The sequence below is a fragment of the Sapajus apella genome, unplaced genomic scaffold (genome assembly GCF_009761245.1).
Source record: "Sapajus apella isolate SASKATOON/1434 unplaced genomic scaffold, GSC_monkey_1.0 scaffold43, whole genome shotgun sequence".
Taxonomy (NCBI): Eukaryota; Metazoa; Chordata; class Mammalia; order Primates; family Cebidae; genus Sapajus; species Sapajus apella.
The window spans coordinates 20,763,966-20,781,164 of NW_022436983.1; the positions used below are offsets into that span (position 1 = coordinate 20,763,966).

Here is a 17,199-nt window from a genome sequence, read left to right on the forward strand (position 1 = left end):
TGATAAAAATATAGATAGAGCATCGTCCCATGCTGTGAAAGATCTTATGAACAAGTGAATTGCGGTGAGGATTCACATATAGTATGTGCTCAATAAACATTATTATTTTATTGTGTAGATTAGAAGAGGGGTGGAGGGAGAATTGAAAGCAATTTGGAAACCGCAACTACTACCAAAGCCCTGGGGAATGGAAGTAGAGAGGAATTTCGGGTTATGATTTGATTCCGGGTCTGAGTTTCAACGTTGAATTCTCCCATATTTGGGCCTGAATTCTCAGAAGAGAATAGGATGTAAGGGCTGAGATCATCTGGTACAGTTTTATGTAAATCGAATATTCTTGCCTCTCGTCACTGTGCCCTGGCGAGAAACACCACCTCCACCCAAGCGCATCCAATCTCAGCCCCCAACTAGGTGACGTCATCGCCCCGGCCTGCATCCCCAGGCCTACGGTAGTCGTCTTGTCTCTAAGCTACAGTCCCCGCCCCAGTCCCAGCGGCGCCTGCGCACTATGGAGCGGGGCTGGGATGACGCGTGCGCGCTGCGTGAGGGTGGGGCTAGTGCGCACGCAGCTTCAGCTCCTACCCCGCCCTTGCTCTTCCCGGTTTCTCCGTCAGCCTGCGGATCCCGGCTGGCGGCTGCTTCCGGTAGGAGAGCGGTGTAGGGCGAGCAGGTCTCAGCTCCTCGTCATGTCATACGGTCCCTTAGACATGTACCGGAACCCGGGGCCCTCAGGGCCCCAGCTCCGGGACTTCAGCAGCATCATCCAGACGTGCAGCGGCAACATCCAGCGGATCAGCCAAGCCAGTGAGCCGGGGCACCGAGCTGGGGGGCGGGAGCGGTCCCGGGGACAGGCCTGGGTTAGGCTGCCGGGACGTGGAACCCGGCTGGGGCTACGGCCGAGGCCACATCTGGGGCTGTCTCGGGTTGTCCACCCTGGGGGCGATGAGCTGCCATCCCCTGGTCTGTCAGGCCCGTGCTGCTCTAGGGTCTCCGGCCTCAGTTGAAGCTCGAGTTTCTTTTCTTGTGTTCTGCCCCCACAGTACTGGGGCCAAAACAGCCGACTTGACAGCCCGAGGGTAGGAAGGGGTGTGTGTGTCACCTCGAGAGCTGTGAGCGCGTTGACTTGGCGCAGTGGTCAGCCCAGTTTCTCCTGTCATCCACCTTCCTCCCTATCCACCTCGCTTTCCTCTTAGGCCAGTTTGGATGGGGTTGTTTACTGATTTAGGCTTTAGGTTTACATTCTGCTCAGCCCCTGGCTCCTCGGAAATCAGCAGCTTTCAATTAAGGGAAGTGGAGAGTGCATGTGTTTGGGTGACTTCATACACATTTCTTCCTGTAATGAATTCGGAAATCAGACACAATGACTGGTATTTGAGAGATGGGATGACTTCTGTTTTAGTAAAGAGAATTCACCAACAACATTTCAATTTACATTATTTTGTCTTTTTTAACAAAGAATTGGGGTATATTTTTGATTTCAGGCAGATGAAGTTTTTGTTTTCCTTCCATACTTAGCTGCTCTTGAACAAATCTGGTACACAGGGAAGCTCAGAGACTTAGCCACAACCACATAGCAAGTAAGGCATGGTAGAGTTGTTGGTGGAATTCAGAATGGTATTGCTTGTCTTAAAACTCCCTCCTCCCCATTAGGGTCTGAGTGAAACTGTAGCTGAATGAGCCAAATACAGGGTGTTTCTTGTGCTTGAAATTCATCTTAGAGCCTTATAAACAGGAGATCAACAGCAGCTTTACTTGGAAAGAATGGTGATCATCCTCCTTGTTTATTATTGTGTTTTGTGAGCTTGGTATACTCTGCTAATAGGTAGAACTAGTTAGTCCTGAATTACAATTATATTCTATATTTTAAAGAATATCACTTTGCTTTAGTTTTTAAACTTTAAAAAAAAATTTTCTTTTTTGTAGAGATGAAGTCTCACTATGTTGCCCAGGCTGTTCTCAAACCCCTGGGCACAAGCAGTTCTCCCACCTCAGCCTCCCAAAGTGCTGGGATTACAGGCATCAGCCACAGTGCCCAGCCTAATTTTTTTTTAATTTTTGAAAGTTTTAAAAAATTAAATATTTTTAAATTATTTTTTTGAGACACAATCTAGCTCTGTCATCCAGGCAGAGTGCAGTGATCTGAGTGAAGTCGTACGATCCTAGCTCACTATAACCTTGAATTTCTGATCAGCTTCCTAACTAGTGAGGACTACAGGGATGCACTATCATGCCAGGCTAATTTTTAAATTTTTTGTAGGGATGGGGTCTCACTATGTGGCCCATGCTCACTTTGCTTTTATAGTTAAATGTATATATTGTAGAATTTAAGAAGTAGAAAGTTTCTGATCAAAAGGGATTGAGACTGGGAGATTTGGAAGAAAGGAAGACTATGTGGCCTGTTAAAATCTAGAAGTAAAAAAAATTAATATGACCACTGGTTAGAAAGTACACTACTTTTCGTTTCAGTTTCCTTTTGTGAAGGAGCTGTAATACAGGTTAGATCAGAAAATTCTAGTTCAAGGCTGAAATTTTCTTGTTGAAGCTAAATCTAATTTTAATATCTGAAATATTCATTCAACATGTATCCATCTATCCACTTCATAGATGGATAATTGTATATGTACATATACATATATATTTTAACCGGAATACTCCCAAAGGTAGCTCCGACATACAGTTTCAATTTAAATTTTTATTTTGAGACAGGGTCTTACTCTGTTACTCAGGCTGAAGTGCAGTGGCATGATCTCAGCTCACTGCAGCTTCAACTTCCCTGGCTCAAGCAATCCTCCTGCTTTAGCCCTACAGGTAGCTGGGACTACAGGTGTGCACCATCATGCCTGGCTAATTTTTACGTTTTTTGTAGAGATGGGTGGCCGGGCGTGGTGGCTCAGTGGCTGGGCATGGTGGCTCATGTCTGTAATCCCAGCACTTTGGGAGGCCGAGGTGGGTAGCTCCAAGGTCAAGAGAGCGAGACCATCTTGGCCAACATGGTGAAACCCCATCTCTACAAAAAAAGAAATAAAAAAAAAGAGATGGAGTTTCACCATATTGCCCAAGCTGGTCTCGAACTCCTGGGCTTAAGTGATCTACTTAATAGGCTTCCCAATAGGCTAGGATTACAGATGTGAACCACTATGCCTGGCCTTCAACCTTCATTTATTTGAGTATGTAGTAAGTATTGGAACTGGCATGGATCTTTCAACAGGGAACCTGTGGAGCACATAACCAAAATATAAAGTTGAAAGGGACTGGTGCTATAGAAGAGATATAAATAACATGCAGGTATTCTGGGGAGAGAGAGATTTTTTTTTTTTTTTTTTTAAGACAGAGTCTTGCTCTGTTGCCCAGGCTGGAGTGCAGTGGAGCTATCTAAGCTCATTAAACCTCTGCCTCCCAGATTCAAGTGATTCTCCTGCCTCAGCCTCCTGAGTAGCTGGGATTATAGGCGTGCGCCACCACACCCGGCTAATTTTTTTTTGTATTTTTAGTAGAGATGGGGTTTCACCATATTGGTCAGGCTGGTCTTGAATGCCTGACCTCGTGATCTACCCACCTCAGCCTCTCAAAGTGCTGGGATTATAGGCATGAGCCACTGTGCCCGGCTGAGAGATCGTTTTTAATTGAGAAGACGTTGTGGCATTTGAGTTATGTCTGGAAAGAGGATAGAAAGATTTGGACCTTTGAAGGTAAAGAGAACAAGAAAATTCCAGGAGGGAATAAAATGAATAGGCATCATAGTGGGAAAGCGTAGGGTATATCTAGAAGAGTAGTTTAATTTGGCTAGAGTGGTAGATTCCAGAAAGTAGTGGGAAGAAAAAGAATTGAAAGGTAAATTGGGGCCCAAACATGAAGGATGTTAAATGCTAAGCTAAGGAGCTTGGATTTAATTCTTTAGGAAAGTGTGAATTGAATTCAAGGGGAGAGAGACCGGAATCAGAGATACCAGTTAGGGCTGTGAAAATGAAAGGAAAGGAAAGGATAGGTTTCCTTGGTGATAGAATTGGTAAGATTTAGCTATTGATTGGGCATTGGGCCCAAGGGGATCATTGAAGTCAGCTCTGAGTAATATTGATGGCTAACATTTGAGTACATACTATGTGCCCGCAGTATGAAAAATGCTTTACCTGCATTATTTTATAACAACTCTGAAGCACCGGCATCATTTCCATGTTATGTGTTAGGAAACAAACTGAGAAAGGTTAAATAGTTGCCCTGCTAACAAACGACAGTATATGGATTGGAACTAGTCTGTCTTTTATGACCAACAATTTCTTTTTATAATTTTTGATTGTTATTACAGTTCTGAGCTGTGCTGAGTGGCTCATACCTGTAATCCCAGCACTTCAGGAGGCTGAGGAGAGAAGATTACTTGAGGCCAGGAGTTTGAGACCAGCCTGGACAACATAGCAAGACCCCATCTCTACAAAAAACTTTAAAGATTAACCAGACATGGTAGCATGTGCCTATAGTCCCAGTTACTCAGGAGGCTGAGGCTCAAGAATCTCTTAAGTCTAGGAGTTGGAGGCTGCAGTGAGCTATGATTATGCCACTGTACTCCAGCCTGAGTGCCAGAGCAATACTTTGTCTCTAAATAAATAAATTAAAAATAAATAAATAAATAAATAACAGTGATATAGCAGTTAACATTTCAGGTTTACAAATATGCAAATAACTTGTTTTTTCACTCTCCAGAGGACACTCTGTGGGGGAAATACCTGAAGCTGTGGTGCTTTCTCTTCTTGTGGTGTGTTCATCTCCTCTGCCAGATTTTTAGCTCCTTTGAGGCAAGGGACATGACTTATTCATCTTTATATTTCCAGTACTTATCTCAGTCCCAAACATGAAAGATCTGTTGATCCACTATGCAACAAATATTCTTGGAGCACCTGCTGTGTGCTGGGGTAAAGCAGTGAACAAGAGATAAAATCCCTTTCCTGACTGCGTATGTATGTGTGTCTCTGTGTTTGTGTGTGTACACACATATGTACATACACACAAAAATAAGTAATAAATGCTCTGAAGAAAAAGCAGGGAAAGTGGATAGAGAGTGAGGGAAGAGGGAGGGTGGGTGTACTATTTTAGTTGATCAAGGAAGGCCTCTCTGAGGAGGTGACATTTGAGTGAGTAGATGTGAATGAAGTGAGTGAGAGAGCTGTGTGAGTAGCTGGGGAAGGCATTCTAGGTAGAGGGAAAGAGCAAAGACTTTGTGTTCAAAGAAAAGCAAGAAGGAGGCTCGTGTGGCTGGAGTACAGTTAGAAAAGGGAGGCAGAATAGGAAAAGAGGCCAGAGAGGTAACCAGGGATTATATCACATAGGATCTTGATGCATAATACATTGTATCCAATTGATTTGAATGAATGAGGCATTTCTACCGTTTTGGAACTCTTCCTGCCTCTTTCCCCTTGTACTGTGTGGTATCTACCATATCCTATGACCCTAAGCAGTGTGAGTTGAAATTTTCCCCTTGGAATTGTTTGGTGAGAAATGGGGAATTTGAAATCGATGGGATGACATTGCATCTACTCAGTTATCAAGCTAGTGCCTATCCCCAAACATCTCCAAGAAGCCAGCACACCCAAATATACCCTTAGAATGTAAGCTCACAGACATATATATATATATATATATACCCACATGCCCATATAGCCCTGCAAGGAATTGTACCCGTTAAAAGTTTGAGAGAATACTCTTTTTTCTAAACTGTGCAACTACAGATGTGGGGTTGGAATTGCTGAGCACATCAGCCTGAGATATGGCAGTTCACTGTGTGGGTTGTTACAGGTACAGCTGAGGTTGACTGCCTGGTACAAGTGGTGGTTATCAGTATGTGTTGGGTACAGAGGAAAAATATTTGACTTACTGTGGAACAAAGCATCTGGGCAAGTAATGCTGAGGCAGATATAGCTAGAAACCTATTGGCCTCAAAGTTAACTCTGAAGGGATTAAGAACAGCATCTCTGGCCGAGTGTGGTGGCTAATGCCTGTAATCCCAGCACTTTGGGAGGCCGAGGCAGGCAGATCACCTGAGGTCTTGGCTCCAGAGTGCTGGGCGCCAGAGCGAGATTTCATCTCAGAAACAAAACAAAACAAAACAAAAAAACAACATTTCTGTTATTTATGTTGCTAATTGATGTGATCTTGTTTACTGACAAAATAAGAAGAATCGAGGTCTCACTCTGTCACCCAGGCTGGAATGCAGTGGTGCAATCAAAGCCTACTGTAACCTGAAACTCTTGGACTTTAGCGATCCTCCTACTTCAATCTGCCAAGTAGCTAGGACTACAGGTATATGCCACTACACCTGGCAAATTGTAAACATGTTTGAGAGATGGGGGTCTCGGTGTGTTGCCCAGACTGGTCTTGAATTCCTGACTTCAAGTCATCCTCCCACCTCGGTCTCCCAAAGGAAGAAGAGGTGAAATTTTAAAACGGATTATTATAAAATCCTTGAGGTCCTACTTTCAAAGTTATTTTCATGTTTGCCCTTTATTTTTTGTTTCTTTTTCATCCTCTTAAATCTTCATCAGCTCAACATCTGTATTCCAACAGCATACTCATAGTGTCTCTGATTATGGTCTCACCCCATTCTAGTTTATACTGATAATGCTATCAGCAATATGTCTAAAGTCCTGTTTTCATTATACTGCTCACTTCCTCAAGAGCCTACAGTGGCGCTCTCTCATCTGCTGAATCAGATCTTAACATTCCACCTTGCTTTCACTCTCTGTGATTTTAACACAAATTAGCCATATTTTCTACTCTCCTCACTCTTTGCTAGGCAGGCTATTTTCTTCACGTTCCTCAACTCTATATTTGGGTTTATATTTTGCTCATTTGGTTCCTCCTTTTTTAAGTATCTTTCCTCTCCCTACCTCATTGGTTATCTAAATTATACAAATCCTTTGAGTTGTGCATAAATCCTGCTCATAGCAAGTAAGTCTTCCTTTTTTTTTTTTTTTGAGATGGAGTCTTGCTCTGTCTCCCAGGCTGGGGTGCAGTGGGGCGATCTCAGCTCACTGCAACTTCTGCCTCCCATGTTTAAGTGATTCTTCTGCCTCAGCCTCCTGAATAACTGGGATTACAGGTGTGCACCACCATGCCTGACTCATTTTTGTATTTTTTGTAGAGACATGTTTCATCGTGTTGGCCAGGTTAGTGTCAAACTCCTGACTTCAGGTGATCTGCCCACCTTGGCCTCCCAGAGTGCTGGGATTTCAGGCACCCAGGCTTCCTTTACTTTTGAAAGATAAAGTGAAGTCAGAAAGATGATGGACTCTTTGGGGTCAGCGGATCTGTGACTGAATCCCTCTTCCTCCATGTATTAACCTCAAGCAGGTTATTTTCCCTGTAACCTCATTTATAAAATGAGTAGAATTATTAAAAAGGGATGTTTGAGGCTGGGCACAGTGGCTCACACCTGCAACCCCAGCACTTTGGGAGGCTGAGGCGGGTGGTTCTCTTGAGCTCAGGAGTTCAAGACCAGCCTGGGCAACTTGGTGAAACCCCAGCTCGACGAAAAATACAATAATTAGTTGGGTACAGTGGCACGTGCCTGTAGTCCCAGCTACTTGGGAGGCTGAGGTGGGCAGATCACTTGAGCCCAGGAGGTGGAGATAGCAGTGAGCCGAGATCATGATACTGCACTCCAGCCTGGGTAATAGAGTGAGACCCTGTCTCAAAAAAAAAAAAAAAAAAAAAGGGATATTTGAAAGTGTCTACTATACTGCCTGGCACATAGTAGGCAATCGGATGACATTATTGTTATTTTATTTATTTATTTATTCTTGAGACGGAGTCTCACACTGTTGCCTGGGCTGGAGTGCAGTGGCGCCATCTCAACTCACTATAACCTCTGCCTCCCAGGTTCACGTGATTCTCCTGCCTCAGCCTCCCAAGTAGGGAGGACTACAGGTACACACCACCATACCTGACTAATTTTTTGTAGTTCTAATTGAGACAGTTTCACTATGTTGGCCAGACTAGTCTTGAACTCCTGACCTTGTGATCCACATGCCTCGGGCTCCCAAAGTGCTGGGATTACAGGTGTGAGCCACCATGCCTAGCCTAATTTTTGTTTGTTTGTTTGTTTGTTTTTGAGAGAGAGCCTCACACTGTCGCCCAGGCTGTGGTGCAGTGGCATGATCTCAGCTCACTGCAATCTCACCACCATGCCCAGCTAATTTTTTTGTGTTTTTAGTGGAGACAGGGTTTCACCATGTTGGCTAGGATGGTCTCGATCTCCTGACTTCGTGATCCGCCCGCCTTGGCCTCCCAAAGTGCTGGATTACAGGCGTGAGCCACTGTGCCCTGCCTCGTTTTTGTATTTTTTAGTAGAGACAGGGTTTCACCATGTTGGCTAGGCTGGTCTTGAACTCCGGACCTCAGGTGATTCACTCTCCTTGGCCTCCCAAAGTGCTGGGATTACAGGCATGAGCCACCACACCTGGCCCCAGTGGTGGCATGATTAATGCTTGTTGAATCCCTAGCCTCACTATAGTTAAGTAGTTATAGATAGGCAGGCTTAGGACTCATTCTGCCAGAATTTGAATGCTAGATTTTTTTTACTAGCTGTATAAACACATTGCCTTACCTATTTCTCAGTTTCCTCATTGTTAAAATGGAATTAATAATACCTACTTCATAGGGTTGTGATGATTAGATGAGATAATTCATGTAGAGTGCCTGCTACATAGTAAGTGCTGAAGAAATGTTAGCTATCATTTTGGTGTTTTTCCTTTGAATGTATAATACAAGCAGTTTTCCCTCACAGTTATGCATTTACTCACGTATTCTTTAATTAATTCAAGCTTTCTGACATTGTCATCCCAAGCAGAGAGATCACTGTTAGTTTTGTGGAGACAGAGAGACCTTGCATTATACATTTCTCTTTAGCCACAGTGCCTGGAACAACAGTGGAGATGTAGTTGGCATTCAATATGTACTTAATTGATTTTGTCACTGCTAAGTACATTTTTCGTGGTCTTGAGTTTGATAATAATAGCTGTCTTTAATTGCGTGCTTTTATGTGCCAGACATTGTTCTAAATTTAGCTTCGTATCATCTCATTTCATCCTCGCAACAACCATGTGAAGACTCTCTTATTCTCATTTTTTAGGCGAGGAAACTAAGGCATAGAGGAGTGGAGATTTACTTAAGATCACTTTGCTAGGAAGTGGCGGAACCAGGACAAGCATAGGCATAGGAAGTGGTTTTTTGTTTGTTTTTTGTTTTGAGACAGGGTCTCACTCTGTCACCCAGGATGGAGTACAGTGGTGCCATCATAGCTCACTGCAACCTCGAACTCAAGGGATTCCCCCCTGCCTCCGCCTTCTGAGTAGCTTGGACTACAGGCACATGCCACCACGTCTAGCTAATTCTTAATTTTTTTGTGGAGACAGGGGCTCACTTTGTTGCTCAGGGTAGTATCAAACTCCTGGGCTCAAGTGATCCTCCCACCTTGGCCTCCCAAAGTGCTGGAGTTGCAGGCATGAGCCACTATGCCTGGCCATATAGGCCGTCTTAATTCAGAGCCTATGATCTGAATTACATAGAACCATTACATATTCTGAAGCTGAAATAATGGAAAATTATACTTTTGATACTTGATATCCATGTTCACTTTAGTTTAGATCTTTATTATTATGGTACAGTGGCTATTTTTTAAAGTCGGGTTGCAGGGTATGGTGGCTTACATCTGTAATCTCAGCACTTTGGGAGGCCAAGGTTGGCGGATCGCCTGAGGTCAGGAGTTTGAGACCAGCCTGGTTAACATGGTGAAACCTCATCTCCACTAAAAATACAAAAATTAGCTGGGCGTGGTAGCGGGCGCCTGTAATCCCAGCTACTTGGGAAGCTGAGACAGGAGAATTTCTTGGACCTGGGAGGTAGAGGTTGCAGTGAGCCGAGTCCATACTATTGCATTCCAGCCTGGGCAACAAGAGCAAAATTCCATCTCAAAAAAAATAAAAAAAATTTTAAAAAGATAATTTTCATTGTAGTGATATAAAAACAGAATGTAAACCTAATTTTCAGAGTAAAACACCGAGATGACTTCATTTTCATAAGCACCACATAGGCTATCATTTTCTCATTTGGTGTAAATAATATTTTTTGTTGTTGAATTTGTTTTGTTTTAAATACTGAATTAGAGCATTAGATCCTGTCAAATGAAGAGAAATCTTTTTCCCACCTCTGTGGTAGTCACTTTCAATATAATTTGACTTTGCTTTCACTTTGCTTTGGATGAAGGTTCATTTGGAGATGCAGATTCTGCTGATATCAGCTAAAAGCACATAAGGAATTCTCAGTTTAGAGTAGTTCCTAGTGTGGATGTTAGCTGTAATGTATAACAATTTGATTTGCTTCATGCTCTTTTATAAGTTTTAGCCAGGATGTGCTTTTTAAAATGAGAGGTCAGTGATAGGATAAATGGAGTCCTAGCTTTGTTGTTGGTGTTTTGTTTTGTTTTGAGATGGAGTCTTGCTCTGTTGCCCAGGCTGGAGTGCAATGCCTCCAGCTCAGCTCACTGCAGCCTCCACTCCTGGGTTCAGGCGATTCTCCTGCCTCAGCCTCCTGAGTAGCTGAAACTACAAGTACATGCTACCATGCCTGGCTAATTTTTATATTTTCAGTAGAGACAGGTTTTACCATGTTGACCAGGCTAGTCTCGAAACTCCTGACCTCAGGCGAACCATCCACCTCAGCCTCCCAAAGTGCTGTGATTACAGGCATGAGCCACCATGCCTGTGGCACATACCCGCCACCATGAGGCATAGCTTTAAAAAGAACAGAATTGCTCATATAGAACTGAAGGACTTGTCTTTACCTTTGGCCTAGTCATCTGGTTTCTAGGATTATATAACATTTCATAGGAAATACCCAATTATTTTCATTCAAAAACTTGTAACACATCCATCTAACGTAAAACCTTCATTTACTAGAATGCTTGGAAAGGGAGTTTTCTCATTAACCAAGTTAGCCAGAAGATTCAACTCATCTTGGTAAACATATTTCCAAAAAACATCACTTTACTTTTTAAATTTTTATTTATTTGTCTATTTATTTTCAGACAGGGCCTTGCTCTGTTGCTTAGGCTGGAGTGCAGTGGCATGATCATAGCTCACTGCAGCCTCAAACTCCTGGGCTTGAGTGATCCTCTTGCCTCAGCCTCTTGAGTAGGTAGGACTACAGGCGTGCGCCACCTTGCTTGGCTAATTTTTAAATTTTTTGTAGAGGTGGTTCTCACTATGTTGCCCAGGCTGGTCTTGAAACCCTGGCCTCAAGTAATCTGACCACCTCAGCCTCCCAAAGTGTTGAGATTGCAGGTGTGAGCCACTGTGCCTGGCCTCATTTTTCTTTTTGATATTTTAAATATGCTCAAGGGCAAATAAATATATGTGCAAACACATTGTTCCTTTGTGTGCTTTAAGTTTACTGAAGGTTACATCTCTTAGATTTAAAATATATGAGTCGTTGAGTTACTGGTTTTGAACAAATCCCTGATGTTGGTGGTTTTAGAGGGCAAAATACAAAAAGTTCTGCTTCTCTAGGTTCCAGTAAACTACGACACTGTTGTCCTTATGATTTGAGTTTTAAGGTATCTGACCTAAGTCTTGCTGGAAACTTTAAAGAAAATATGTTAGTATTTAGGAATTTAGAAACTGTTAATGAAGGCTTAGATTAATTCTGGTGTTTAGCTAGCAAATGACCCTATAATGTCCCCAACAGCCCCACTTCCTCAACCTCTCTCTATCTCCACCCCCCAAATTCAGGTCATCTCAACAATGAAGGAAATCAGAAAAGTCTAGATGAAGAAGAGTGCTCCACTGAGAAAACACAGAGAACAGCTGATTATTAATTGATTTTTTCATATTCTATAAAATTCCCATAGCTCTGTAGCTTATTTAATAAGTTTTGATATAGTTAATAACTTGATACTTTGGCATACTTCTAGAGAGTTTCTAAGGAATGCTCTACTTTTTAAAGACAGTCAATAAGAGATCTATTTCCTTGACTTTTTTGTCACATCTACCGTTATGTGTCATCATATATTCAGCCATTTTCTGGATGGGCATGTGTGTGTTAGGAGGGATTATACATACACAAAAATGAGTAGAATACAGTCCCTGCCTTCTAGAGGCATATACTCAGTCCAGTCCTATTTGTCCTTGCATTTGCGAAGTTTTAAGTCACAGGTGGAACCTTTCTAAGCCAAACTTCTGGGTTGCAGAAGTATTCCTTGGTTACACAGCATAATTCTGGGACTAGAGCGATTTCACTGTTACTGAATTTTAGAATTGAGCAGTGGTGGGACTACTTAGAAATCAGTTTTTCACATAGTTGTAAGGATTTAATGAGAGAAAATAAACACCTGACACAAATAGTTGAAGTATTCAGTAAATGTCAGTGAAATCTGAATATCATCTGTAATTGGTGAAAAAGAGACCCAGTCAAATGAAATGACTTGCCTAGAGGCATGCATGTAGTTAGTCATCAAGGCTGGCTTAGATTTCAGTCCTCATTATTCCTAGCTTATATTCTTCATTCGAATCTTCTGCCTCAAAGACATTGCCATAAATGTAAAAGGGAGGCTAACTCAATCAATAATTAATTATGTATCACCTGGGTACCTGGCACTCTGCTGAACTCTGGTAAGTATAGAGGAGTATTCCCATAGATGCCAGGGAGCTGGGGAAGGGAGCAGGTTAGAGCCAGGACATCAGCCTATCTGGAGCAGAGAGCTATTAAGTTAGGGAGGTATCAGATAAGTAGGGTGGGGCTAAGTGGAACACTGGGAAATCTAGGCCTGCCCTGTGTGACTACATTCTTTTTCCTGTAAGAGTCAGCCTTTGAGAGAATATAATGTGGCACATTCCATTGGCATTAGCCCTGGGTTTGAATTCTGGTTATAATGACACTCTTCTCAAAACCTATCAGTGATTTCCCATTTCATTAAAACTCAAAGTCCTAATAATTGTTTGCAAGGCCCTATATAATCTGTGTCCCTACTACCTCCTTGGCCACTTCTCAACCCTCTCTTGCTCACTCTGCTTTAGCCATCCTGGCCCAAGCACTCTTGCTTTGGGGACCTTGTACTGACTACCGTCTTCTCCTAGAATACTCCCCCCGATAGCTGTGTGGCTTGATCTTTCACTTCCCTTGGATCTCTGCTCAGTGTCACCTTATCAGAGAGGTCCCTCTGACCACTCTATATTACTAGTATCCTCTGCCCACCACTGTCACTTCAGCCCTTACCTGAATTTATTTCTCTTTATACCACTTATCACTACCTGATATGTTTATTATCCGTTTCTTTTCCTTAGAAGACTCTTGAAACAAGTGTCTTCTAGGACACTTAGTGTCCTAGTGTAGAGTAGGTACTCTACTCAGAATGAATGAATGAATGAATGAATGAATGAGTGAGTGAGTTCTGTAACTCTCACGAGCCTCATTGTGCTCATATGCAACAATGGAATAATAATAGTTACTAAAAGGGTTGTTGGAATCAAATAAGTTAATGCTTGTCAAGCCCAGTGTCTAGTACATAGTAAATGCTCAGTAAGTGAGAATTCATGCCCTCTTTTATAAATTATTTTTATGGCTGTCCAGTTAATAGCTTTAGTGGTATCCTGATTCCTATTTGACTTAGATAAGAAGGACATACCACATGGTAGTGATGAAGACAAGTGGTTGTCATACGTAATGCTATCTTAGCAGAATGCAGAAATTATAGTGTTTTATGTTTTTCTATGGAACCACTGAGCTGTAGGTAACCCTCACTTAGTAGAATAGATATCTTTTAGGGAAGTCTTGTCAAAAGGCAAATTTTGAATTAAGTGAATCCTGTATTTCTGTTATAAAATTGGAATCACATTTTTGTTAGGAAAACATAGTCTCAAAATAAGATGAAATCGTAATCTGAAGTGCTACCAACCTATATATACTTGACTCTGGAAATGTTTGCTTTGTAACTCCAACAAATGCAGTAATTTTGGTTAGGGAGAAATAACGTCCTACTAAGGATTGAGTTGTTCCATTTCTGTTTAGGAATAGAAGCACCCAGCAATCAATTAGAAGATTTTTGCCTAATCATTGCTTCTTATCAGATTTAGGGGCTATTAGCATGTCATTATTGAAAGGTAACTGGTACTCAATAAATTTTAGCTTACTTTTTTTACTAATCTTGGTGACCAAATTAGGGACAAGATTATGACTGTGTTCCCCAAATATTGTTATTTTAAGAGTACCATTACCAGCCAGGCGTGGTGGCTCACACCTGTAATCCCAGCACTTTGGGAGGCCAAGGCAGGAGGATTACCTGAGGTCGGGAGTTCAAGACCAGCCTGACCAACATGGAGAAACCCCATCTTTACTAAAAATTCAAAAAATTAGCCAGGTGTGGTGACGCATGGCTGTAATCCTGGCTACTTGGGAGGCTGAGGCAGGAGAATCACTTGGACCTGGGAGGTGGAGGTTGCATTGAGATTGTGCTACTGCACCCAGCCTGGGCAACAGAGTGAGACTCTGTCTCAAAAAAAAAAAAAAAAAAAAAGAGTACCATTACCAAAAAGTGAATTTGGAACAATTAATTTTTAAATTTCAAAATTCTAATAAGTGAGGATTCATTCTTATTGGACATGGGAGCATTATATGTGTATTGCCCCTATAATATTCACAAATTACACAATATATATCAGTTTCCTCATTTTCTTCCACTGAGCCGGTCATTTAGCAGGCTGATGTTTCACAAGTGAAACTGGCATTAATCTAGAGAGGATAGAAAGGGCTATCACAAAGAAGGTTGAATTTGGCTGGAAGAGCCATATACTTACTATGTTATGTTACTTCTTGAAGTTCTGTTGAAACTTGTTGATAAGTGTGTTTCCTCTGGACAATGAGTACTCTATTCATATGTTCTGTACTCCATCTACTTGTAATAGAAGACAATGAATGCTCTTGGAAAGCAAGCGAACAAGAAATCATGTAACTAACTTCCAACATCTATGAATGAAGAAATCTACCCCACCCTCCCCAGTAACCAGAAAAAGAAAATAGAAAGCAAGACATAAAAGAAATGAAGGGCTCAATTCTTGTTGCAGAAATCAGTAAGGGACAGAAGTGTTTAGAGTCCTAGGCAGGCTGATGTTAGAGTATTCCTCCTTATTGATAGATGATCAGTTCCCATGGATCTCTGCTTTCTTGGTCTAGGATAGGGACTTAAACATCCAGGATTCAAAAATTGCCATTCCTAGTCTTAGCAAATATCTAGAAAAAGCTAGAGAGGGCTGCACAAAACCATATATTCGACTGTAATGCGGTATAGAGAGCACAGTTGAAAGAACATAGCCGTTGGAATCTGATGTCCCTGGCACTGGATTTTTTGCTCTGCTACTTGTTAATTTTATTTTATTTATTTATTTTTTCTTTTTTTTTTTTTTTTTTAGTTCTCTTCTTATTTCTTTATTTCTTTATTTATTTTTTGTTTTCTTTTGATTTTTCGTTAATTTTATATGCTTATATAAAATACTCAACCTCTCTAAATACATTTCCTTACTTGCAAAATGAAGGTATATCTACTTGAGATTGCTGTTGTGAAAATTAGTAAGAGAATATATACGAAGCTCTTAGTATATAGTGCCTGGAACTTAGAGGTGCTCAATTGCTGGTAACCTATTATTAATAATAAATATACATTGTCTTTCCAAAAACGTTTGCTATAGAAGAATTATTGTATTTGATTTGATTTTTTTAATTGTTGCAAATTGATATCTGGCCTAGAGGCCCTTCTAAAGGTGTTGAAAATTTTAGCAATTGCAATGGGAGATCTAGAAAAATTAGCAAATTTTAGGGGGATGATAAAACCACCACCTACTAGTTAGTAACATAGTTACTCTACAGGAAAAAGGTGAACCTTGTAATTAGTTTTTGGAGGAATGTGTGTGTCAAGGTTTTGATCATAGCATGGTCTCTATTAGTTTGCATGTATTAATATTTATTCTGAGTGTGAAGAGACCAGGGAGCTTAGAAGTAGGGTACTCATGATGAATGTATTTTTCTTTTAAATAAATCTTTTTCTTCCTATCTCCCCAGCTGCTCAGATAAAGAATTTGATGAGCCAGCTAGGAACTAAGCAGGACTCAACCAAGCTACAGGAAAATCTGTGAGTAACTTCCTGACAAGGTTGGGTTTTGTGAAGGCCGTTTGAGGACACAGTGTCCTTCCTGCATGGCAGCTTAGGTTTCAGGTCTGGGAAGTCAGAGTGAGAGGCAGTGGGTCATAAAGTAATAGTTGGATCTAAAAAGAGGGGCAACAAAGTATATTAATGGATTGTGATCTCCACTGCCTTTCAAAGTCCTTGAATTGTAGTTCTTTCTCCTCTTGGGCAGTTTAGCAGAACAATTCAGGGAAGTAAAGAAGGGAACTTGTACCACTGTTACACTACTCTGCTCACAACTCTGTCTAAATAAGCTTCCTTGTTGGCATAGGACTCCTAATGATCTAGTCTAATTGGATTTCCAGCCACAGTCAGCCTTCCATATCCATTCCTTCTGCACCTGTGGATTCAACCAAGCACAGATAGAAAACATTCAGAAAAAAAAGATTTCTACTGAAGATGTACAGACTTTTTTCCTTGTCATTATTACTGAAATACAGTATAATAATGATTTACATAGTATTTACATTGTACTAGGTACTATAAGTAATCTAGAGATGATTTAAAATATACAAAAGGGGGGCCCAGCGCAATGGCTCATGCCTGTAATCCCAGCACTTTGGGAGGCCAAGGCCGGTGGATCATCTGAGGTCAGAAGTTCAAGACCAGCCTGGCCAACACAGTGAAACCCTGTATCTACTAATAATAGTGGTGGCGGACGCCTGTAATCCCAGTTGCTGGGGAGGCTGAGTCAGGAGAATAGCTTGAACCCAGAAGGCGGAGATTGCAGTGAACCGAGATCACACTACCGCACTCCAGCCTAGGCACCAAAGTGAGATTCTGTCTCAAAAAAATAAAAATAAAGATAAAAAATAAAGTATATAGGCCGGGCGCAGTGGCTCATGCCTGTAATCCCAGCACTTTGGGAGGCCTAGGTGGGTGGATCTCCTGAGGTCGGGAGTTTGAGACCAGCTTGACCAACATGGAGAAACCCCATCTCTGCTGAAAATACAAAATTAGCCGGGCATGGTGGCGCATGCCTG

General features: G+C 41.7%; 1 protein-coding gene across 2 annotated transcripts in view; it reads left to right on the top strand.

The window, feature by feature from the left end:
- Positions 1-538: 538 nt before the first annotated feature.
- STX12 (syntaxin 12) overlaps positions 539-17,199 on the top strand; it is a 49,182-nt gene continuing 32,521 nt past the window's right edge. Inside the window, exons 1-2 of one of the 2 annotated variants that reach the window (XM_032301045.1) lie at positions 539-804; positions 16,093-16,162. In XM_032301045.1, coding sequence (XP_032156936.1) covers positions 687-804; positions 16,093-16,162 — 188 coding nt within the window. In that variant the 5' untranslated portion in view covers positions 539-686. The remainder of the gene's footprint in view (positions 805-16,092; positions 16,163-17,199) is intronic. The other variant, XM_032301046.1, reaches the window with a different exon arrangement.